Here is a 24,892-nt window from a genome sequence, read left to right on the forward strand (position 1 = left end):
CTGGTGAGGATGACATAGGGCTCAAGGTTTTCCCCTTGCTGCTTCAGGCTACTACGGTGACAGCTGTGCCAATGTCTGCTCACTCAACCCTTGTGAGCATCAAGCCGTGTGCGCCCGCAAGCCCAGCTCCTCCCATGGCTACACCTGCGAATGTCCGGACAACTACTTTGGGCCATACTGCGAGAACAAGTGAGTTGCCTCCTGCTGCTCTGTGAAAGGGCATCTGATGGGTGTGCATGGGTGAGTGTGCGATTGTTCTGATAGGTGGGTACTACTCCCAGCGTGCATGTAGAAATGGATCCTTGAAGAGCTGCAGGTGTGTGGGGGAGGATATTGATATATGTCTCTGTACCTGAAAGTGCTGTGAATAAGCAGTTGTAGTGGGAGGGGGCATATTTCTAAATTAGTCTGTGCCAACGGGTTTCTCTGAAAGATCAACCCAATGGAGAGTCATTTTATTAAACTGATAAGAACAGATACTACACTACTTGATCTTAGCCAAAAGGCTGAGAAGCGATGGAGAGTCATTTTAAAAGAACTGTTTTTGTTGAATTTTTTGAGAAATCAACAAACACATTTAACAAAATGCAACTAGATGGTTGTTCCATCGACAGGGGAAAGGCATAAAGCATAACGAATCAATGATTTCACTCTCATTAAGTCTCTCCAAAGATTGTGATTGCAGTGGTCTTCAAGTTTGGTTGTCCTTATGTATGTACAAGATAAAAGGTTGCCAGGTTACAAAGAACGATAATGGGTCCAGTTTCCCTTTGGCACCACGAAGTTGACACATCAATTTTTCCCACTAACCCAACAATCCATACACACATATACCAGGAGTCAAGTGTCAGCCCCACACCTAATTTCCAACATTTTGCTATTTCCATTGGTGCTGCTACCGGTAGAGAGTGCACCCACTGTTATTGTGTATATTTGCTTCTATGTTCTCAGTCTGGGAAGGTAGTAGATGCAGTAAGGGCTTTGTGGGTATGAAAGCAGGAGACCGTCTTGCCATGCGTTTAGGTGGTGAGTGCAGAAGGTACGCATAGCTGACAGTGCAATTTGTGCGTCTATGCAAGACAGGGAGGTTGCTTTGCATAGTATGATGCAACAACGAAAGACTCTATATAAGCAAATATGTTGAAATCCTACATATGTTGAGCCATAAACTCTTCATCAACGGCTTGAAAAGCACAACCGTCGTCATCCACATGGGAGCAGAAGATTTAAAGAACTGTGCCTGAAAGAGGCAAACCACACATTGTAACCCCCTGAAGTCTGTGCCTCAAAGCACAATTAGTATCCAAAACTTTTCTCAAAGTAGGCTTTTCAGTATTGGACGCATATTCTTTTTTGTCGTTGGCATCTCTCTCTCTCTCTCTCTCTCTCTCATCTGTTCTCCCCCACATATATGGTGCTGCTGCCTGGACTTGTTCTTCTTTTTGTTGTGTGATTGTAAGAGGCCCTGTGCTCTCTCTGTGACAGGCTCGCTCAGCCCTGCCCACGGGGGTGGTGGGGGCACCCTATATGCGGACCCTGCAATTGTGATGTCGGCAAAGGATTTGACCCTGACTGCAACAAAACCAACGGAGAGTGCCGCTGCAAGGTGGGCCTTGCCTTATTTGATGGTCCCGGTTGGGGTTAGAGCTGCAAGCAGGGGTTTAAGGAGGACTGAAGAGGGATCTTAGCTGTTGGCAGGGCAGTTGTTCCACCCATGGGCAGAAAATGGCTACAGTGGTGCCTCGCAAGACGAAAAGAATTCGTTCCGCGAGTCTTTTTGTCTTGCGATGTTTTTCGTCTTGCGAAGCACGGTCCGTCGCAACTGCGCCTCTTCAAGCGGCTTTTAAAAAAAAGCGCAAGACGTTTTCGTCTTGCGAAGCAAGGCCATAGGGAAATTCGTCTAGCGAAGCAACGCAAAAATGGAAAACCCTTTTGTCTAGCGAGTTTTTCATCTTGCAAGGCATTCGTCTTGCGGGGCACCACTGTATTTAGTTAGGAGAGTGGCTTTTCAATATTCTTCCTTCAGAAATCTTTCCAACTAAACTTGTCTGCTGAGGAACTCCAGCATATTGCACAAGATTCTGGCACACAGTATGTGGGCTTCAGGCAATGTTTATTGGGCCTCAGGTATTAGCATTCCTGAACTGAGAGAGTTTGACTTAGAAGACACCCAACTTCCCCCTTCAATTGCACACTGTAGGACAGAGGGGATGAGGAACCTGTGGCTCTCCCGGTGTTGTTGAACTACAACTCCCCTCACCATTGGCCATACTGGTTGGAGCTGATGGAAGTTAGATTTCAACAACATATGGAGATCACAGGTTCCCCATCTCTGCTGAAGGGGATGAGCAGTTGTCGTGACCCAGTTGTCTTGCATGAATCATTGTCCAGCACGACTGGCAATTCTAACTGAGAAATCCTGATAATCTTCCAAGCTACTCTGGAATGTGGTATGAAAACCACTAAATTAAGAGACTGGGCACAGGCGCTGGTTCCTGCTTCAAGAAGCTCATTCTGTGGTCCTAGGTAAACCACTCCCCCCCTCTTTCTCTCTCTCTCCCTGTCAGCCTAACATAGCTCACAGAATTGTTAGGAGGGTGAGTTAGATTAGAAATGACTGGTAGCAGTGCTTTTTCCCCCTAAAAAAATGTTTAGGGGTACTCTCAATGTGACTCAAGAAAACCACCATTTTATAGTTCAAATCGGGAAAAATAAATACAGTAATTGGACAAAAGTACAAAGATTCACAAAACGTTTAGGGGTATGCATCCCCCTGCACCCCCCAAAAGTGCTGACTGGTAGTAATCATAACAGTACCTTGGGAATTTCCGTCCTTGGTGAGTGTATGTGAATTGTGTTAGTGAACTGTGTTTTAATGGGAAGCAATATTTATGGCAGGAAGTACTTGGAGGATAATTAACTTCAGCTTATATGTTTTCAAAAAAGAAGTGGTTACCTTTGTTTTTAAAGTTTTATTGGGTTTATCTTCATTTGCTTTTTAATTGGTTTGTAGATTTTAGCTGTATTCTGTCTGCAGTTTTATTTGCACACTGCTTAGAGAGCTCTTTGATCCAGTGGTTTATAAATCTGCTAAATAAAATAAAATAAACTGCTGTTGACTTTAAAGAGGTTTTGGGAGAGGGATTAGGTGCTGGGTTAGCCAGGAGATTTGTAGACTGCTCTTGAGCTACAGAGAATCTTCCACCCTGCTCCTTGGGACTTACATGCCTTCCTGTTGTTCCGTAGGAGAACCACTATCGACCAGGGGACAGTGGCATGTGCTTGCTCTGTGAATGCTACGCCACAGGCTCTCTCTCTCGCACTTGTGACGCTGAGACTGGGCAGTGCTCCTGCAAACCAGGCGTGATTGGGCGCCGATGTGACCGCTGCGACAACCCCTTTGCAGAAGTCTCCACCAATGGCTGTGAAGGTCAGCAGTAACTCCTTGGGCATGGGCTGAGTAGAGCGGAATTCCGTTGCTGAGCTGAAGCAGGGAAGAGGTTTCTAAGTCAAATCTCTGGCCATGTTGTGGGACTGGATAAGTGATGTTACTGACCAGTCTGCCTTCCGTGAAAGGCGTTCCCTGGCTGGTGTTCATTGAGTGACTGGGGCAATGAGGGGGAACCTGTGATCATCCACTCCTAAATGTTGTTGGACTCTGGCTTCCATCAGCCCCAGGCAGCACTGCCAGTGGTCAGCAATGGTGGAAGTTGCAATCCAAGAATACCTGGAGGGCTACAGGTTGGCCACCCCTTTGGCTAAGGGCTGCCTGGATGAAGTGAGGAGATGGATTCAGCTCTAGTTCTACAAGGTCATTGTCATTTTTCATTGCCTCCAGTTTTCATCATCATCATCACATTCTGTCCTAATCTTCTCTTGATGCACTCAGATTCAATACAAACAAACAATTAGCTCTAAACATGACAATTCATTAATACAGTAAGGAATCGCAGCACAATCAATTATCTCAGAAGTGGGTTGTTATTTCCTTGATGACCCAGGATTCCTCGTTGCTTATGCTTCTCTGCCCCAAACATATGAGCGCACCAAACTATCTCCTACATGCTTCATTGAAGAGCCACAGTGAGTTTGCATGGAAAGGAAATCCCTGCTCACAAATTATCGCTTTCCCCCTTTGCAGTGAATTATGATAGCTGCCCACGTGCCATCGAAGCAAACATTTGGTGGCCACGCACCCGCTTTGGCTTGCCTGCAGCTGCACCTTGCCCCAGAGGATCTGTCGGTAATGAAGCACCTTTGATACGTATATTGTGTGGATGTGGGGTGGGCAGTTTGAGTTCCGCGTAAGCCTTGCATGAACCAAGCACCCTTCAGCACCAAGGAGGTCTGTGTTGCTTCTGGTCAAGGGTTCCCTGTGTGCCACATGCTTAGCTTAAAAAAAGAAAGAAAGAAAGAACCAGCCTGTCTGCTTAGATACAAAGGAGTGTTTGCAAATTTCAGAGGTGTAGCTGCGTTCGTCTATAGTAACAAAGCAACAACAAAGAGTCCGATGGCCCCTTAGATGCAAACAAATGTATTGTGACATGTGGGCCAGAGTCCTCTGTGTCGGATGCGCACAACTCACCCTTCCCTCCTGCTGCCCCATAGGCACTGCTGTGCGCCACTGCGATGAACACAAGGGCTGGCTGGCACCCAACCTCTTCAACTGCACCTCGCTGACTTTTGCAGCTCTCAAGGGTTTTGTAAGTGCTCTTTCCTCACTCTACATTTTCTTTGCTCTTGCAACCACCAGAATTGCATATGCTCTGCAGGCAAATGCACCCACCCACTCTCTAACCTGTACCAAGCTAACCCATATCTGAGGCCTGAGCAAATTAAGTAAGGTAACCCACTGTAACATGTTTTTCCACATTGCGAAAAGCTATAGCAAAATTTACAATGGGTATATGCTTACATCTTTGGCATAACTGATTCTACTTCTTTTCGATTTTGTGAAGGATTAGGACCTATATAGAGCACTGATGCTCCACCTCCTGACCACAGCAAGCCCCTTCTACCTTTGGAGGTTTCGCCCTGCATCACCCTCTAATTTCCATGCTTATCTCAGCTCCTAACTGCAAGAGATAGTGAGAACCATAACCCTGCAGGGTCGGTTGGGCTGGGCTGACACTGTGTCACTCCAAGCACTGAATGAAGTAGCCTGGGGACTGCATTTGGTCTGTGATCCGGTTTCTGAGTGCCTTTCTCTTCCTTGCTGAGTAGGCCGAGAGGTTGTGGCGGAACGAGTCCATCTTGGACACAGAGCAGTCTCAGCGGGTGGCTCTCCAGCTTCGCAACGCCACGCAGAACACGGCCAGCTTCTTTGGCAGTGACATCAAGGTGGCCTATCAACTCTCAGCTCAGCTCCTGAAGCATGAAAGCACCCAAGAAGGCTTTGGCTTGGCTGCAACACAGGACGTGCACTTCACAGAGGTAAGCCCATAGGCTCAAGTTCCCACTAGGCTATAACTGTGAAAGTCACAGCAAAGGGACACACAAGATCGGAAAGGACAGGCAAAACACGGAATAGGTTTTGTTGTAGTTGCTGCAGTGTCAGAAAGCTGCTGTGATGGTGCCTGCCTGGTCTATCAAGGGCATCTAGGCAGGATGGCTGTGCTCTGCCTTCATGGCTGGAGTCAGTGATGCTTCTAAGTACCACTTTCCGCAATCTGCAGGAGGGGGAAGGGCTCTTGTGCTCATTTTCCTGCTCGCAGGCTTCCCACAGGCCTCTGGGTGGCCACTGTGAGTGAATAGGATGCTGGACTAGATGGGCCATTGGCCTGATCCAGCAGGCTCTTCTTGAGAAGGGGCTCCCAAAGCAAGCGGGTCAGCAGATGACGAGCATCCTGTTGCACCTTTGGGAGAACCAAGTTGCTCCGTGTTGCACTTGGAAAAAATGCTGGAGAAGGTCAGTTCAGCTTGGATGGAATGTGACTCTTTGCATCATTTGAGTTTAGAGCAACCTGCTCTTACCCATGGCCCCATGGCTTTCATATGTCATAATCAAGACCGAGAATTACACTGGCCTGGATCTCAGCTGGCAAGGGGTACAATATGGGGCAATCCCAAGCAGATCCAGCTGCAAAGCCAAATCCTCAGGTGAGCAGGGGAGGCTGATGCTTTAGGGCAATTGAGGTACCGTTCCACCAAACTCAATTTGCCCTCACCATCACCCACCTACCTACCTGCCTTCTTATTTTTTACCAGTCCATGGGATGACACTGGCCGTCCTCCTCGGTCTTTGTGTTGCCTTTGTAGAACTCAGCAGGGTAAAGGATGAGGACAAAGCTGGAATCATTTGACTCTGCTTGCCATTGGCTCTGTCTGTCATTAGCTTCTGGCTTCACTGAGTGTTGACTTCCCTGTTTTATGCCCTACCAGTCCCAGTGGGCATCAGCTGCCACTGCAGGTGAAGATCACTTTCTTGGTTCCACTGGGCTCTCAAAGGCCACAAACATTGTGAGCACCAAGACAGCTGCTTGTCCCTTGGCATGGGAATCCCAGGAACGGGCAAGCTGACCTGTGATGGTGCTCTTGCAGCTGCTTGGCCGCAGTCAATCCTCCGTTCTGTCAACTGAAGGAACTACACACCACTTTTGCAGCTGTCATTGTGCTTTCCTTTGGCCCTGCAGAACCTGCTCAAGGTGGGCAGCACCCTGCTGGACAATGGCAACAAGCGCCACTGGGAGCTGATCCAGCAGTCAGAGGGTGGCACGGCACAGCTGCTCAAGAATTTTGAAGATTACGCCAGCACTCTGGCCCAGAACATGCGCAAGACGTACCTGAACCCCTTCACCATAATCACACCCAACATCGGTGAGAGCATAATAGCCATTAGGGCTGTTTCCCAATGGCTGTTTCCCAATGAAAGGAATCTTTGCGAATCGACTAATTGTATGCATTTCAGTTGATGGCCTCATCAGTTAAGTATGCATACATTTGCAGGCGAATAAGGAAGTGCTACTGAAGGAGAAATAATTGTACAGTACTTGTGATGATGTTTGCATGTGGCAGACAGACTTTTAGAAGAGGCATTTCCCTCTGTGTGAGAGAGGGAATGCTTACTTTAAGACAGAGATGTGGCACCTGTGCCATCGACCAACAACTCCCACCATCCCTAACCATTGGGCATGCTGTTTAGGGCGGATGAGTTGTTGCTGTCCATCACCAGCAGAAAGGCCACAAGCTCCCCATCTCTCTTGTAAGAAGATACTTGCTTGTTACCATTTCTGTGCATTCTTCTATTGAAAAAGCCGATCATTATTATTATTTTTAAGATGTTTCCTGGTGAATCAAGGATACCTTTTTGTTTTTTTAATCAATTCACCTAATCAGTGAATCAACTAAATATTGTGACCCTAACAACAATGCAAATATGCAACAGACTTTGAGCCAAACAGGTTTTTGTAAACATTAATTCAAAATGAGGTCACAGTAAGTAAAACAACGTAACTATAACAGCTCTAATCTCCACCTGTTCCAGCTGCCAGCTATACACAGCTTGGCCTCCTAGCTCCCTTATACATTCATTTAACATGTGAGGTGGTTTCAGAGAGAGCCCTGTTGTTAGCCACTGTTACTATGAACAGACACTCTGATTATGTGCTTTACTTCTTGTCTTGTGGTTTGAAATCTTATGGTTTTTTTGGCCCAAAGTCTAGAGTCGGTACTCATGGGAAAATTTGTTGGGGCTCATGGGAAATGTTGGGAGTAATAGATCAGTAGTCATCAATTTAGGGTTCCACCTCCAGACCAAGCTGCAAATTGACATTCAGCTGGCTTGCCTAATGATAAGAAGCTTTTGCATTTATTTATTTTTTGGCCAGTTATTTCTGTGGTGAGGCTGGAGAAAATGAACTTTGCTGGCGCCAAGCTGCCTCACTATGAGGCACTCCGAGGTGAGAAGCCTGCAGACCTAGAGACTACCGTCATCCTGCCTGAAAGTGTCTTCAAAGCTCCAGAGAGCAAACGTAAGTCTTGGCTTTCTAGAAAGGGTTGGGGACAGTGGGCCATTTGTAGGGCTTTCTTTAACAGGACATCCCTTTTCGACAGGCAGTGGTGAGTCCAGTAAGTCCATGGAAGATTCCCCTCAAGATAACTAGAGCTCTGCTTTGGGTGATTTTGTGCAGAAAAGCAGTCTATAAATTCTGGAAATAAAATATAGAGGATCCAGCCTGACTTGGCCTGCTTCAGAGGCAAAGTAATGTCTCACTCAATGTCTCATGCTCACTTTCCAGAACCTTCTATGGCCAATGCCAAGCATCTCCCTGGTGAGGAAGAAGAACCTGCCCTGATGACAAGACAGAAAAGGCACCCAGATCTGAACGAGGGACAGGCCATTGCCAGTGTGATCATCTATCGCACACTGGCTGGTCTGCTTCCAGAGCAGTATGACACAGATAAACGGAGCCTGAGGTAACATATACCTGCCCCCACCCCAAATATACACACATACTCAGAAGTAGAGGGTGTAGGGACTCCTCAGATACTGGAGATTATACACAATGCCCATACTTAGGGGAGGTCAGTTCAGAGACCTCAAAAATCCATTGCAAAGGGGTCCGTTCATGTCATTCTCACCCCCCCCCCCATATGCTGGAGGATTTGGGCTCCATTCTCTGTTGTTAAAGCGTCATCAGCTTCTATATGGCTTCCTGGCCCCCTGCCAACTAAGCACGAAGGTGGGAAACCTCAGTCCCAAGGGTTGAATGTGGCCCTCCATGCCTCTCTCTTGTGCCCTTGGGGCTCTCTTCAGGGCACACCTTCTCCTCAGCCATGCCCACTCTTGCTAGGCCAGACGCCCTCGCTGGCCCTGCATCACACTCTCTCTGAGTGTTTTTGCCTGACTGGAATGTGTCACTCAACTCTGATAATGCCTCTTACTTGCATGGATGGAGGGTAGATGGATTTCTGTGATTTTTTTCTCTCTCTCCGGCCCCCAGAAGGTTGTCTGGATGAGAATGCAACCCTCAGTCTGACAAAGGTCTCACACCTCTGACCAAGCAGATGATTTCCAGTGCCCCATGGTTTAAATAGGGAGCAGGGCTCTCACGTTGTTTTTGTTGTTATTTTGTATTAGTGTGTGGTGCTAGCAGCTGTCAGGAAGCAGCGTGATGGGCCACTTCACAGGCCCATGTAGGAAACGGAGATGTGGTTCAATGTGTGCCATGTGTCCTCACAGAGTCCCCAAGCGGCCCATCATCAACACCCCAGTGGTGAGCATCAGCATCCATGACAACGATGCCCTGATGCAGCGGGCGCTTGAGAAGCCCATCACGGTGCAGTTCCGGCTGCTGGAAACTGAGGAGCGGACCAAACCTATCTGCGTCTTCTGGAACCACTCCATTCTGTGAGTCCCACTGCCCAGACAACAAGGCCTGGGTGATGAAGGATGTCGGGCTGGGGCTGGGGGTTGAGGGAGAGGCACTCAGTGACACCCTAAGGCTGGCGGCTTGACCCTGACTTTGCTGTTTTCCCAGGGTCAGTGGGACTGGTGGCTGGTCAGCCAAAGGCTGTGAGGTTGTCTTCAGGAACGAGACCCATGTCAGCTGCCAGTGTAACCACATGACCAGCTTTGCTGTGCTGATGGACATTTCTCGCAGAGAGGTGAGAGAGACAATCATGGGCTCATCTCCAGGAGATGACCTGAAGGGAGAGGGGTGGGATTGTGATGGGGATAAGGCTCCTGCCTCACAAGGGTGGTAGAACATGATCTCATTGCTAAATCATCTTTCTTATGTGTCCATTGATACTCCCTCCCTCCCTCTCTTCCCCCCAGAATGGTGAGATTCTGCCCCTGAAGACCATAACCTACGCCTCCATTGCTGTGACGTTGGGCAGCCTCTTGCTCACGTTCCTCTTCCTGGCTGGCCTGCGGTCCCTGCGATCCAACCAGCAAAGCATTCGCAAGAACCTTGTGGTGGCCCTGTTCCTCTCTGAGCTCATCTTCCTGCTGGGCATCAATCAGGCTGACCTGCCAGTGAGCTCCTGGGGTGGGGTGGGATGGGAAGCTGTGGGGGCAAGAAGAAGCTCAGCTCAATAGGCCAGAGCCATGATTCCGGTCACTGCCATAGGTGGAGGCACCAACGTGATCTCCGTCGTGGGTGGGGAGCCCACTTTTAATGGCTGCTGGTGCCAACCTGGTGTCTCCTAACCGCTTCCCCTTCTCTCGTTCCTTGCCAGTTTGCCTGCACAGTCATTGCCATCCTGCTGCACTTCTTGTACATGTGCACCTTTGCCTGGGCGCTGCTGGAAGCGCTGCACATCTACCGCATGCTGAGCGAGGTGCGCGATATCAACTACGGCCCCATGCGCTTCTACTACATGGTCGGATGGGGCGTGCCAGCATTCATCACAGGTGGGGCCCAAACCAGACACAACATCTCCTAGCTCAGGGCCACCCTGACCACTCCGAGGCCTCAGCATCCCTTAGTGAAGCCTTAGTTTGGAAAGCAGGAGGTGGGGGCAAGTGGCTCTGCCCTGCCTGCTCTGCGGTGAGCACCTGAGGCCATACCATAGCCAGAGAAGCCTGGCCTAAAACAGGGTTAGGGCTGAGATGGACTGGCTGCAGGCCTAGCTGTATTGGTGCATTTCAGTTCTAGTTCCTGCTATTTTGGCCGTGAGCTACTTATCTGACTGTGATTAAATGCTTCCTCTTACTCTTCTGGTGGTTCTGCATGTCATCCTTGCTTAGGACTTGCTGTGGGCCTGGACCCTGAAGGCTATGGGAACCCAGACTTCTGCTGGCTCTCCATCTATGATACACTGATTTGGAGCTTCGCTGGACCCATTGTTTTTGCTGTTGCGGTGAGTAGAGATACAAGGGGCTGGTGGAGGGAAAAGCAAATGTAAATATACCATCAAAGAGAAGTTGCCTGACCTTATGGGGGCAAGTATAGGACCATGTTGATGCTCTGGGAAAAGCACTAAATCACCGTTGCAGAACCTGTGGACCCTAACTTGGCTAATTAGGGAGGGTTGTAAATTGGCCCACTTTTCCCAAGCCTCTCCCACCCAATGCCCCACACCTAATGTCAGATGTGGTGTCAAATGTGGGGGCAGTTATAGACCTGGCTGCACAGAAATGGTTTTGAGTGTGTTCCTGGTTGCTCCTTGACCAGCTTGCATTTGGTGCTTAGTAAATGTGGAATTGAATGCAAGCCCCCACTGGGATTGGTTCCACTCAGGGGCTCCCAGCTGAGTTCCACACTGGAGCTGATCCCTGCCCATAGCTAAGTTTTGCAGGCACCTCCAATCAGCTGACCAGCAGTACCTGCTTCAAACTCTGTTTAGGAAGGGCACTTCCTTTGCTGTCTAGCTTCGTAACAGCAGGTGACTGACAGGTGGACGGTCCTCAGCTGTCAGTGTCTGGCTTGCCAGCCACATACCGTTCCCCACCCCTCCTGTAAATAGAGAAAAAGAGGAGCCGGAGAAGGTGGGATCCAGATCCTCCAATCTGTGCTTAGTTTTGCCCCAACCATGGGTAGAGAGGCTGTCTAGTTTTATAATCCTCTTTCCCCATTGGAGATGTCTGGGAGATGCTTGGAAAAGAAAAGCATCCCGTTGCATCACCTGCAGCAGTGGAACTGGAAAGAAGCACCTTCCTCAATCACAGCTCCCCCCTCCCCATTGTGGCAGGGGCTTCCAGGTTTCCCCCACCCCACCCCCAGCACCGTCATACAGGGAGAGAGCTAATCTTTGCAAAACGGGGAAGCCCAGAGCATTCTAAAGAAATGGAGCTGATCCTGATTCTAATGGCATGGGTTTGAGGGAGGACCTTGGATTGGCTGGAAAGAGAGCTGGTGCTAACCTTTCCCCTCTCTCTCCTCACAGATGAGTGTCTTCCTCTACATTCTGGCCACCAAGGCCACTTGTGCTGCTCAGCAACAGGGTTTTGAGAAGAAGGGGACAGTGTGAGTCTTAGCACTGCTCTTGCTCCACCACAATAAAGGCACATCACCATCTTCCTGTGTGTCTTCTGCACTGTCTTGCCACTTGATTCCATTGCTTGGTCATCTCTGCTGCTTCTGCTGCCATGTGCTTTTCCCCCACTGCTGTGCCATGTCCGCTGCTGCCTTTGCCACACTGCTTTCTCCCAGCTGCAAAATCCCGTTCCCCCTTCCTCATCATCTGCTCTTTTCTGCGTACAGAACTTTGTGCCCTTTCACTTCCTGCCAAACTCTGGCCAAGTCGTTTTCCCCTTTGTTGACAGCCACCCAGTGTCACACCCAACCCAGCCTTGATACTTCCAGTATTCTTGAGAGCACTGCATAATCCTTCTCCATAAAGCCTAGAACTGATATGGCAAAGCCAAGAGTGCCCCACAGCTTTTGGCACATGGGATCCCTGTGAAGAGCATGTTGCTGGGGACCAGGGATGGCATGTGCCCGTGGACATAGTCCCATGGGGGCTGTGTGGGAGAGACCCCACTGACTGTGCTCCTTCTTCATTGCAGCTCCGGCCTGCGCTCAGGCTTTGTCTCCCTGCTACTGATCAGCATCACCTGGCTGCTGGCCCTGCTGTCTGTCAACAGCGATGCCATCCTTTTCCACTACCTCTTTGCTGGCTTCAACTGCCTCCAGGTATGGTGGGCACCAGGCAGAGGCTCGGGGGGTGGGGAGGAGCTGGTGGGAAATCTCCCAAGATCAGTCATGTTGGTCCAGTGGTATTACTAGATTTCACGCACACACTAGAAATCACTTCTGTTGTGCTTAAGTCATGAGGAAGATTCTAGTTTGGAATATGATCTTTCACACAAAGGACTGATCTCTAGCTTTGCTTAAAGTAGAATATATTTTTTTCGCATTTCCCCCTCCAAGCTAACACATGAATTATATAAATGAGGTGCTATTTAAGAAAAACAGCAATAATTATCCGTATAGAAATTGTTTACATCTGTATTGATTCATCCATATCAGCCTAATGAAACCCTGACTGGATTTTGTGGCGTCCAGTGCAAACTTTGGATATCATGCTTTTGAGCATGTTTTTGAAGGAAAGTGCTACTCTTTGCTTTTGTGAGTCAGAAGAAACAGGTGGGAAGAGAACAGCGATGCCATAATAATAATAATAATAATAATAATAATAATAATAATAATAATAATAATAATAAATTTTATTTATATCCCGCCCTCCCCAGCCACAGCCGGGCTCAGGGCGGCTAACAACAATCAAATAATCAGTCAAATAATCACACAATCTAAAAATATTTCATTATAAAAATTAATTAAATCAAATTGATGGCAACCAATTAAGCAGAATTATGTGCAGGTTGCCAGAGGAGGGAGTCAGGCTGCGCCCTGACCAAAGGCCTGGCGGAACAACTCTGTCTTGCAGGCCCTGCGGAAAGATGTCATTTGGGTGGAAGGTGGGAATAAGTGACGGGCTTCCCCTTGATGCTGTTGATGTTTGCCTGAATGCAGGCTGGGATATTCCAGGATAAGACAGTCAAGACTTGTGATCTGTTTGGTTTCTTCCACAGGGGCCCTTAATCTTCATCCTCTGTGTCCTCTTGTGCAAAGAAGTGAGGAAGGCTCTCAAATCTAGTTGTGGCAAGAAGCATGGCACAGACCCCACATTCACCACCAAATCTACCTTGACAGCGGTGAGTGTTTGAGGAAGTGGCAACCCAGTAGCCGTTTAAGCAAGGAACAGTGAAAATCAGTATGTATGACCAGGCAGTGTTCTATAGTATGCATTTGGACATCATAATAAACTGTGGTTTAGCTTGATGGGAGGAATCCTAGGCAAACCTCAAGCTTACACACTTACCCTCTTCTCCTCTAGTACATCCACAAGGAGCAAATTTGAAGCTTTCATTTACAGTTTGAATTAATCATTGACTAACCCTAAATTTTGACTAATCTTAGTTCATGGTTTGTGGCTGATTTGTTTTAAACAAACCAAAGTTAAGATAGCCGGTTTGATGGGTTTGGAAGAAGCCACAAACTACAGAAGTAAACACTTTGTCATTCCTCATTGTGGCTGTACTGAAGAAGGAGAGGGCAGAATGCATAGGCCCAGGGTGGGAGGGCACTAGGCTTATTATTCCTATCATGATCAAACCACAGTTTATCATACCAGGCAAATGCAGCCATGCTAGTTGTGTGTTCTGTTATTAAAAGAAAAAGTGAATCAGATTCCAATTCTATGCCAAGAAAAGAAGCTGGATTTGGCAACCTACATGAATCAATGCAATTAAGCAAATGTGAAGGTATTTGCTTGCTTTGCCGGATTTATTCTGCTATTGCTAGCCATGTAGAAGAAGTGTGAGTGATATACGGCACTGCCACTGGAAATTGTATGCAACCTCCAGTCCACAGACTTCTGAGGTTTTCACCAGGCATCACCTATACCCTTTCATCCCTGTCTTCACAGTTTTAAAGGTTGGCCCTTTTAAGAGCTGACACCTGAAGCAGAAATCCTCACATGGGCCTCTTCCCTTCCCTGGCAGCAAGCATACTATTCAAAAGCAACAATGTGCTGGCCTTTCAGCTGCCTGCGGTGGCCACCTCACTCTGCCTAATGATAGGGGCAGCACAGGTGGGGGAAAAGACTCCCAGCTCTGGAATGCATTTGCTGAGAAGAAAGGAGATATATACAAGGGGAGCCAGTTCCTGCCTCTCTGCTGCTCTTAGGGTTTTCTCTCCTCTGATCACAGTGTTCTCTCACCAGGCTTATAACTGCAACAACACCTATGTTGATGGGCAGCTGTACCACACGCCCTTTGGAGACTCCACTGGTTCCTTGCACAGCACTGTCCGCTCCGGCAAGAGTCAGCACAGCTACATCCCTTTTGTGCTCAGGTAATTCCAGTTCCAGGGCCCTTCATTGCACAATGGAAATGTGAAAATAGGGTGGGAAGAATTAATATTGGGCAGAGGCAGTAGGTAGTATGCCTGTTGCCATTTCAGAGCAACAGTTCGTGAGATGTTACCTTCCTAGAACTACTCACTAAACTGAATTCTTATGACCTCAAGGAGAGTTTCTGCTGAGGCTTGCCTCTTCCTTGCTCTTTTGAGGCTTGCCTCTCTGTCTCTCTTTTTGCTGTACTAAGGATTTTAGTTTGAGGCTGTTTCTTGATGTTGATCACTCAGGGGAGAACAGAGCAAATAGTGTTCCTTCTGGATTGCTGAAGTCAGAATAAGGGACAGCCACTTGAGAACTCCTTTTCTGAACCGCTTGTCACTGACATGAGCAAAGGCATGCCTCGAGGGCCTTTTGCTTTTTTATAATGTTGATGATGCAAGTCTTTCTTGCCCTCAAGGTGAATATGCTCAACACTCACAGGAACATGGTGTACAGAGAATTTATAACCACTTTCCTGCCTGGCATAAGGCTTGCCCCTCTGCACTCTAGGAGCTCCGAGCAGCTATAATCTCTCCTGCATTCTCCTTACAGGGAGGAATCTGGCTTGAACAACAGCCAGGTGCACATTGGGCCTCCAGATCCCAGTTCACTTTTCCTGGAAGCTAAGGATCCGAGCAACGGTAAGGAGAAGAGAACTGGGCAAATTCTAAGCAAAACTGCAGAACTCTATGAATCTGTATTCAAAAATAGCCTTTAAAACTATGGCATCTGCTGCGATACAGTTCTTAATGTCACAGGAGATTTTCAAGATGAAGGGGAAGGGAGGGTGAGGGAGATGACTGGAATTGTTGTGTCTCAGTGCTTTTTTCACAGTGTGGCTATCTTGCTGAGGATCTGTGTCATTCACAGATAGACAAAGATTTTAAATGTTTTGCTTTATAAGGCTTTTAAACTAAAACTGGCTGGGGAAGTTGGCTACTTAATGATGGACAATCAGTAATAGTTGCAGTACTCTGTAAATAGTGAAAAATGTAGGAATATAATTATATCTGTTATGTAAGAGGTGATCATGCCATTTTCAGGAAGACTGAACACAATAGTGTTGCTTCCATAAATTGCCATACTGGGCTGAGCTAAAACAAATTGAATGAAAGGCAAATTGCCATGGACAGAATTTCAGCAATGATAACATGATCAAAGACAAACAGGTGCAAAACAGTGAGCTTCATTTCTAGTGCTTGGTGGTCCCTGGACTAAACAACATTGGACGATCCAAGATGCATGCATTTAGACCCTTTACATCAAGTCACACATCACTTGGATGTCCAATATTGTTTAGTTTCTGTAGAAGTAATGGTGGGGGCTGTTTTTACTTTTAAAACAGGCACAAGAAGCTCATGCTTTGATGATTATAGCAGTGTTGTGGAAGGGGGTGCTTAACCCTTTCTGCTCACACTGTTTCCCTGATCTCCCCTCCTCCCATACTTTCTCCTGGATGCTGATAAGAACTTGGGGGAGGGGTGGCACAGGAGGGAGAGGTTAAAACCACCTCTCCTAGTTCTGCTGATATCAAATTTTGTGCCTGTTTGATGGTTTATTAAATAGTAATGTGATCCATTTACAAATCTCCTGCATTGCATGTAGTTTGGACTCCCAAAACACAGACACAACTAGAATTTGTTTTTGTTCCTAGAAAATTATCCACATATTTATCAGAGGTATTTCACACAATCAAACTGACAGAGACTGTGAGAGAGGAATAGATTCTGAGCTAAGACGGGCACTTGCTGAAGCAGTTGTGTGATTGCCAAGAGGAATGCCACATACATGCACAGCTCGAAACTCCTCATTTATGCTGTCACCAGAATGTCGCTTCGATGGAAGCGTAATAAATGTAGGTCACTGTGAACTGAGCCTGCAGGGAAGTGAATGCACGAAAGAATTGCTTCCACACATGTCGAAAATCAGCTGATTTGGTTTGTAAGGACTGCTCCAATTCACCATCAGGACCCTTGCAAATTTGAGATTAAAACCAACTTGAGTTAGGGATACCAGGTGTTTGTGTGTGGCATCAGTTGGGAGAAGACTGGATGCAACAAGGATGGTTCTTAGACTGAAAGCCCCCTCCACCTAGGTACAGTGATGAACACTCTCTCTCTAACCACCCTCCTCCTTTGGACACAGAGCGTGACACTGACTCAGACAGCGACCTCTCCCTGGAGGATGACCAGAGTGGCTCGTATGCTTCCACCCATTCCTCTGACAGCGAGGAGGATGAAGAATTTCCTAGGGAGCCCTGCTGGGAAAACTTGCTGTGCCCCAACAATGAGAAGCTGCCAGCACACAGCACTCCAAAGGGTAATGCTGGGGATGGCTTATTATCATTATTTATTTATTTTATTCATTTATATAGACCCTGACCCACCTGCCAACCATAAGCTCTTTGGGTTCTCTACAACATAAAAACAATAGAAACTATTGGGGGGGAAAGCAGATTTAAAACACAGCTTCTGGCAGCTCCAGGGATATCTGGGCCCTCCTACCTGTGGACTGGTGGGATGGGGTCAGAATTTGCAGACCTTGTGTTCAAACCTAGGTTTATTTTCTCTCTTTCCCCCAGTGGACAACCTCACTGGCCCTGGGAAACCTTACTGGCCAGGTGACTTTGTGACCACCGCTAGCGAGAGCGATGGGCATGTTGGCTCAGAGAAGCTGCGCGTGGAGCCCATGGGAAAGAACGACCGGCTGGGGCCCACAGAGGAGATGCCCAGAGAGAATGGAGAGACACAGACCAGGGACGGCATCTTGGGCTCGCTGCCTCACCCCACAGCCCAGCCCCAGAAAGGTAAGGTTTGACTGTGGGAGACCCCAACGCCCACTCACCTGCTCACCCATGAAATCTTAGAAGGGACCCCCTCCGTCTGAGGTACCTTGCAGAATTGCGTCCTGGAATCCCAGTCCTATTCATCGTATCAGTTGCAGAATTCAGCATCCTAAAGCCTCAGCCCAGAAACAGGATTCAAAGCAGTTAGTTACCTGGTGAAATTTCATGGGGGTGAATATGATTTGTGGGGCTCAGGGTGTGGTCAGTACACTGCATAGCTCCTTGCCCCTTGGCGTGACTGGAAGCTGCTCACACACTTTTTCTTGATTGACATCATAAATGTGGGTGGCAGAAGCACTTTTTTATGTGGTGCAGAATAGGGATCCTGTGTCTGGAGTGCTGAGCATACTGAACCCTCACGCCAGGACTGTGGAACCTGTGGCCCTCCAGATATTGTTTGACAGCTAATGGTGCAGCAATAAAACTGCTAGCACATTTGCAAAGCTAAGCAGCGTCTGGTCTGGTTTCAAATTGGATGGGGGACCACATGCTGAGATTCCTGCATTGCAGGGGGTTGGACTAGATGCCCCTTAGGATCCCTTCAATTCTGTGATTCTACAACTCCAACTTCCACCAGCCCCCGTTGATGTGGCCAATGGTCAGGAATGATGGGGATTGTTCTCCCGCAACATCGATTCCCCGCCCCTCCATTGCCCATACCCGGCTCCAGAAAGCCAAGATTGGCCAATTCCCCATTCCATATTGGCAACCTTGCTACCTGGTGAGGACGTTTCCCTTGACCCCAGAACCTTGTTCCCTCCTCAGGCATCCTCAAGAAGAAGTGCTTGCCGCCCATCAGCGAGAAGAACAGCATCCAGCGGATCCACAACAAGCTCTCCAGCTGCCGCTCAGGAATGGTGTCATCACACGGCTCTTCGGGGAGCGATGGCAGCCGTGGGGGAGGGCCCCCGCGCCCCCGCCAGACGCTACAGGAGCAGCTCAATGGCCTTACGCCCATCACCATGAGCATAAAGACTGGCACAGTGGATGAGGACTCTTCGGGCTCCGAGTGAGTATGGCTGAGCCTTCTCCCTGGGGGGCGATGCCCTCCACAGCCCACTCGCCTGAGCCCGCCACCTCTGTGGAGCCCCCCGCCCACACCATGCCTGGTGCATCGGATCCTCCGGGCTGCGACTCCGCTGTGTCTTACCTGTCCCCAGGCTGTGCCTCTCTCAAAACATCTCCTTGTCTGCTGCCTTGTAGCTCCTTAGATCCTTTGTAGCTTTCGCTAAATGTTCTTGCCGTTCCACTGGACCTTATTTTCACACGGGCTTGCTAAGAATCTCTACTTCTATTTCCTTTGTCTTTTCCACTCACGGGCTAGATCCTGACCTGGCACATGGCCAGGAGTGTACCTGTTTCTTCAGGAGCCACCCCATGCCCCACATCCCAATTTGGAAAAGGTGTCAAGGCAGCCTTAAAAAACAGGCTGTGTCAGCCGTCCCTTTGCCGCCCCTTGTAGGCTGGGAGGGGGGAGATTTATCGGAATGTGTGGGGAGCATGGGAACCAGTTTGCCCAGTGGGATATTGGGAGAAGATAGCATCCCGGGGCTGAGGCTAGAAGCTATAGATGAGGCATCCTTTCCTCTGGGCAATGGGCTCTGATCCTCTCAAATGCCATGTCTTTTCCTGTGTTCTTGTAAGATGCTCAGGGACTGGGCACAAGCCTGCCTTGCAGATCCTGACTTGAGCAAGTGGGTTGGGCTAGGAGCCATCCTGACCCTGGGCAGGGCTGGGTGGATGTGGGGGGGGGCGGGGACGCTGTCCTATTCTAACTTCTTCCTCAGCTCTCTGGCACTAACCCAGCCTCTCCTCCCTTCTCTGTCTTTCTCTCGTTCTCTCCCCTCTCGCTTCAATCTCGCCCAGATTTCTGTTTTTTAATTTCCTCCATTAACACGCGAGCCCCAGGGGGGGTGCTTTGCTCAAACCTGCTCACGACCATGCTCATGTGTTTGTGTTTCCCCCCCCCGTCCCCCCGTCTCGCTTTGTGTTTGATCACTGAGCAGGAGCGATGAAACCTCAATCTGACGCCAACGCCTGCACCAGGCTCTGTTTCCCTTGTGCTTTGGCCAGTCCGGGAGCCAGGATTGCTCTCAAACCGCAGCGAGGAATGTTGTCTCCTTCAGCCCAGCCCGGCCCAGGGAGCCGGACCCACCATACCTAGTGCCAAATGAAAACCGAGCTACCGCCCCGGCACCTGGGGGGGAGGGGAACAGCAGGTCCCAGGAGGCGGACCTACTTGAACCGATGCACTTTGGATCATTGTGAAAACAGACAAACAAGAAACACAAACTCAACCACCTCCACGTCTTCAGGGATTTTCATGCTTTGTTGCCCAGTCTGGAACTGCTGTGTGTCTGGAATATTTTTCTCTCTTTCTTATCTATCAGAATTGGGCTGGGGGAGCCTCAGCAGTAGCCACGTGCCCAGGCTTCTTGGAAATGCATTACCTGTGAAGATGCTTGCATATCTGACAATGGGAATGAGCTAGGAGCCTGTGCACTTGAAGATGGCTGCCGCCAGGGGGCACTGAAAATCGTAGGTTTTAGCATGCGAGGCAAATGTAGATGGCATCTTCCTCTTCAAATGGTAACTTGGAATTAAAGCCTGAGGGCGTGACAGACTTGGCCATGCGGGAGGGACCTGCATGAAACCTATGCTACGTGCCGCTTGGAGAAAGTAGGCAGGCTTTGCATTGAAGCTGACTCCTTCGGAGGCTCTAAGACCTCAGTCGCATATAAACAAAACCAGGAGAGAGCCCTCATCCCCCTGCTCTGCAGTGTGTGTGTGTATCATAATCATGCTTTTTATGACCCAGTAGCATGGGCTTAAGCACACCTCCCACGGTGCAACTAAGGCATGGTAAAACAATGTGCAGGTCAGTCTCTGGCTATTTGGCACATAGGAAAGTTTGGAGCCCGAGATCTTGGTTGTGCCGTGCCAATCAACCATAGAACTGAGAAGGAAAAGATCGTCCAAATAGCTTTCCCTGGACTCTGTAGACATACACTAGCGCTCCCTGCAGGTGCGCAGCACCACCTCGTCTCAAGGAAAATAAAAGGCTTTTCCTGATCTTACAGTTTTAACAGAGTGGTTGGATTGTTACAGAAACCCAGAGCCATTGTCACAGGACGCGAATCGCCATGATGCTACCTACAGCCGTGGACTGGACAGATTTGCTGGGTCTGCTGTGGATCTAGCCCCTTCCCTGGGCCAGCCTCAGTGCCCCAGACTGCGCAGTGGGACCAGGGGCTTAGGACCTCCCCAGTGGGCCACTGTTGGCATCCGTGGAAATGCTCCATCCTGGACCAGGGCTAACATCCTTTTCAACCGTTTTTTGGTTGCGACAGCCACTCCTCTCCAAGCTCAGCCTGCCAATCCAGTGACTTGGCCCCGTGGGGATGCTCTGAGAGGCAGCCCACCAAGGTGCTGAGCGCTGTGGGTGTGGCCTGCTGAGCCGTCAGCCCATGCTGCAATTATTTTCGTAGACAATGACAAAAAGAAAAAAGTCCCACCTCCCTGCTCCTCTCAGCCAATCAGCACCTGGTCCACGTGCTGCCAGGCTGGAGCCGGGATGCTGCCTTGATGTCTCTCAATAGCGCCTGGCTCTCATGCCAACAGGGTGCTGCCTTTCTGCCTCAGAAGCCTTCATTTTTCTACACTCAGCCAAGCCTGATGCCTGCTCATAATGGGGATTTTCATGCTGGGTCCTTTTGGAAAGTACTTTTTTATAACGTTCCTTGGGGTGGGGGTGGGGGGAGAAGAGAGATTTTTCTGATAAGGGAGTTGGGGGAAGAGGGGGAGGGCGGCCGGGGGAAGAGGGGTGAAGGCACTGTTTATTTTGATGTTGTGGGTTTTTAAAAAAAAAATATTTGACCACTGCTGAAGGATGTTCTAATTTAAAAGAGATGGAAAGCCCCTTAGGGGGCTACATCTTTAGATTCGTAGCAATGTTAAGTCTCATTAGCCGGGGCGCAAGATACGATGCGCTTGAACTGACTTGGTCGAGGTTTGCACAATGAGTTGAGACTTGACCATTGCTATGGTCTGGCTTGTCAAAGGATATGGTTCCAAAAAACACACCCCAAGGCTTCTGTGTTCGTTGCCTCTAGGAATCTTGGCCATTGCCGTCAGGCCTTTTTAGTGGCCTCTGTCCTTGCCAATTCCTATCCTTTTCTTGGAATGTTTTAACATGGATGTGATTCTCATGAACCTGTGTAATGTCAGCCTGGCACTTTAGCAGCAGCCGCCCACAACGCTAAGCAGACAAGGGGGCTCAGTTCCAGCCTCTTTAATACATGGATTAGCCAGAGAGAGTCTTGCTTCCAACTAGTGTCCCCGGTAAGCCCATTTAAGTGAAAGGAGAAACTGGTGTTTCCCTTGCTTCTCTATCCAAAACAATAGTATCTGACTAATTTCCACCTGCAAGTCTATGCTGTCTTTGACATCCAGCCCCACTTGGGACAACTTATTCTCATATCTAAAGCAAAGTGGAGACCTATATTGAAATAAGGGTGTGGGTGGTCCAGACAGGCAAGGGCCCACAATTCCCCTTGTGTGATGCTATCTGATGGGTATTCCAGCACTAAACACAGATCAAGCAATCTCTGGACTTCCTGTCTCCTCCCGTAGGTGACCGAGGCTTCTGAGCACAGGGAACTGGGTGCAGCCCTTGGTCCTTGCTGGTCTACCAAATCATCTAGAACAAAAGCTGCATGTGCTGATCAACTTTAGACACACGGAACAATCCGAACCAATTCAGAAATGGACTAGGAGAGGCAACAAGAGGAGCTTACCCTCTCAGACTTTGCATTGCTAACTCCAAGCGAGAGCAAGCAACGTCCCGGATCTCTAGACTCCAGTGAAGTATCTGCAGAAGTCGAGGAATACCTTCTGTGGTGCTGAATTATGGCTTGGAGGGAGGACCAACAGTTACTGTTACCATGTCTTCCACAACACCGCCCCCTCCCACAGGAAAAGCTGGACGCATCTCTTCCTGCCAGCATTTGCCAAATATTTTCTCTTTCAAGGTTACATGACAAGCAGCTAGCTAGCAGGTGCAGCCATTCCTATTACTGAAGCTGCATGCTAGGAAAAGCTTCACCTGCTACCTTTTTCGCTTGCCATGAGACCAGGAAAGACACAGGAGTTGTACTAGGGGGGAGATTTCAACCTGCTCCCCACCCCAATCCCTACAGTACCTCTAACCTAAGGTTTTAGTCTGCAACCCCCGTGCACAGAATAGTCTACTGTACCTTCCTATGCAAGCTCTTTCTCACGTGGAGAAAGCGCTAACTGAACAGATCTGAAAAGCAGTATTGAGGAAAGAATTATTCAGCACAAGCTCTCTCGAAGCAGCTGTTAACTTCTAGAACAAACTGTCTTCTGCCCCATTACTCTGTCAAAGACGGGGCAGAATTGGAGCGGCGAGGGCATGTCCCTCCATTTGTGACCAAGTGTTAATGAAACCTTTAAAAGCACCAGAGATTGAGGAGGCAGCAGCTCCTAGACGAAGCACCATGCAAGAACTCGGCTTCTGCTCCTTTACTGCAATTTGCAAAATCTTTTTGAGTCTTAAACCTGCCGTCCACAGAGAACCAGTTTCGCCCATCGATAGAATTTATGTGTTTGGCGTGTCTGCATTTTAATTTATTTTTTTTACTGTTATCTTTTTGATGTGTATTCTTATATTTACTGGCAACTATCTGCCTGCTGCTGTGCCATCCTAGGGGAAGGGCTGGGACAAATTAGAGAGTCAAGGGGGGGTGAGAGGGGGTGGAGAGAATACCACCACCAAAGTCCTTCGAACCAGAAGTGTTAAGTTAAAAGGTATGTGAAGTCGGGAAACGTCAAGGGAAGTGCATGGAGAAGCAGCCCACTCCTGGCGAATCATCTTAAGCTGCATCCTATAGAAGGCACAGCCCGCCACATGGATCTTCCACCTGGGAGGTTAGGTAGATCGGCTGACCCTGTGGCACTCTGTCAGGGAGGAATGGGGAACCAGTGACTCTACAAATGCCACTGGACTCTGCCTCATCCCTTACCATTGGCCATGCTGGCTGGGGCTGGTGGGAGCTGGAGCCCAGCAACATCCCTGTTCCTGCACTAAATGGACCATATAATAGGAGTCGAGAGTCTGAATGAACTGGCACCTGCAGTGAAGTTGCATTCGCTGCAGACTTTGGCTCTGCTCCTTTGCACAGCTCACCACATCCTTCGCTTCACAGCCACCACCGTCCCCACCTGAGCACATGTCCTTGTGGACTCAGTGTGTCAATATTAGCTCCAAAGCAGCCGACTTGTCAATCCACCACCTTCCTGGGGTCATTTTCAGCAGAGCTCAACCAGAGCCAGATACAGTTGCCTCCTTTTGCTGGTAGGGCACCAGTGCCTTGGATTGCTGCACGACAGACAGCAATTCAACAGACTTCTTTTCTGTTATTGTATCTTCAGGCTGGAAGAAGGGAATGCTACACCTGTTGGATTTCTGCCTGCCAGGTAGCTATTGAAGGTGCTGAAGCGTTACCAGGAAAGAATGGCAACTCTACTTTTCCCTAAGAAGCCTAGCTCTTCTCCCTTTTAGCAAGCCAGGGTGTAGGGGGGAGATCAGAGGGGGGAAATGTGGTGGTTTCACCTTTTGGAGGAACAAAATGTTTTAACGACTGCTGTGATGCTGGCTCTTCCCTGGAAACAAAATAGTTGAAGTGTACAGGTAGGGTTGTTAATGTAAATACTGTAGGGTTCATTCCCCTTACCTACTAAACAATAAAACCATAGTTCTGTGCAGGTGATTTCATTTCAGTTCCACACCCACACCTTGTGCTAGAGAATTGTGTGTTGGGGAAAACCAATAAGCAAGATTTGGCAGAGCTGAAGCTCTTGAGTTTTCTCACTGCTTGGGTGAATGGGGAGGAGGCAGACCAATACTGGTCTAATCTTCTGGAAGGAAAAGCTGCAACACACTTTAAATATTGGGAAGCCATTGCCAAGCTCTGATGCTAGCATGACCACTGGCAATTCGCAAGAAATTCTTCAGCTCCTTGAAAACACAGCAGGTTCCTTAACTGAGCCAGTTTGTCCAGTAGGCTCCATCTGCAAAACCCACCAGTTCCAGGAAAGGCTGTATGGAGGTTCATCCATACACTCATACCCAGAGGAAGGAGGCAGCTGTTGTTACCTAGACAACAATATTATACATTC

At 48.7% G+C, this 24,892-nt stretch overlaps 1 protein-coding gene across 4 annotated transcripts in view; it reads left to right on the forward strand.

Annotated features, from left to right (window-relative positions):
- CELSR2 (cadherin EGF LAG seven-pass G-type receptor 2) overlaps nucleotides 1–24,476 on the forward strand; it is a 123,943-nt gene extending 99,467 nt beyond the window's left edge. Inside the window, exons 13-35 of one of the 4 annotated variants that reach the window (XM_081194145.1) lie at nucleotides 48–189; nucleotides 1,486–1,606; nucleotides 3,247–3,430; nucleotides 4,142–4,243; nucleotides 4,609–4,703; nucleotides 5,224–5,433; nucleotides 6,633–6,816; nucleotides 7,827–7,970; nucleotides 8,238–8,415; nucleotides 9,182–9,349; nucleotides 9,480–9,606; nucleotides 9,779–9,979; nucleotides 10,183–10,357; nucleotides 10,694–10,806; nucleotides 11,833–11,912; nucleotides 12,455–12,581; nucleotides 13,481–13,603; nucleotides 14,674–14,804; nucleotides 15,400–15,488; nucleotides 16,993–17,166; nucleotides 17,429–17,653; nucleotides 18,458–18,701; nucleotides 19,559–24,476. In XM_081194145.1, the coding sequence (XP_081050271.1) occupies nucleotides 48–189; nucleotides 1,486–1,606; nucleotides 3,247–3,430; nucleotides 4,142–4,243; nucleotides 4,609–4,703; nucleotides 5,224–5,433; nucleotides 6,633–6,816; nucleotides 7,827–7,970; nucleotides 8,238–8,415; nucleotides 9,182–9,349; nucleotides 9,480–9,606; nucleotides 9,779–9,979; nucleotides 10,183–10,357; nucleotides 10,694–10,806; nucleotides 11,833–11,912; nucleotides 12,455–12,581; nucleotides 13,481–13,603; nucleotides 14,674–14,804; nucleotides 15,400–15,488; nucleotides 16,993–17,166; nucleotides 17,429–17,653; nucleotides 18,458–18,701; nucleotides 19,559–19,586 (3,365 nt within the window). In that variant the 3' untranslated portion in view covers nucleotides 19,587–24,476. The remainder of the gene's footprint in view (nucleotides 1–47; nucleotides 190–1,485; nucleotides 1,607–3,246; nucleotides 3,431–4,141; nucleotides 4,244–4,608; nucleotides 4,704–5,223; nucleotides 5,434–6,632; nucleotides 6,817–7,826; nucleotides 7,971–8,237; nucleotides 8,416–9,181; nucleotides 9,350–9,479; nucleotides 9,607–9,778; nucleotides 9,980–10,182; nucleotides 10,358–10,693; nucleotides 10,807–11,832; nucleotides 11,913–12,454; nucleotides 12,582–13,480; nucleotides 13,604–14,673; nucleotides 14,805–15,399; nucleotides 15,489–16,992; nucleotides 17,167–17,428; nucleotides 17,654–18,457; nucleotides 18,702–19,558) is intronic. The other 3 variants (XM_081194147.1, XM_081194146.1, XM_081194148.1) reach the window with 3 other exon arrangements.
- The last annotated feature ends 416 nt before the right edge of the window (nucleotides 24,477–24,892 follow it).

Source organism: Podarcis bocagei (assembly GCF_964188305.1).
Source record: "Podarcis bocagei genome assembly, chromosome: 5".
Classification (NCBI taxonomy): Eukaryota; Metazoa; Chordata; class Lepidosauria; order Squamata; family Lacertidae; genus Podarcis; species Podarcis bocagei.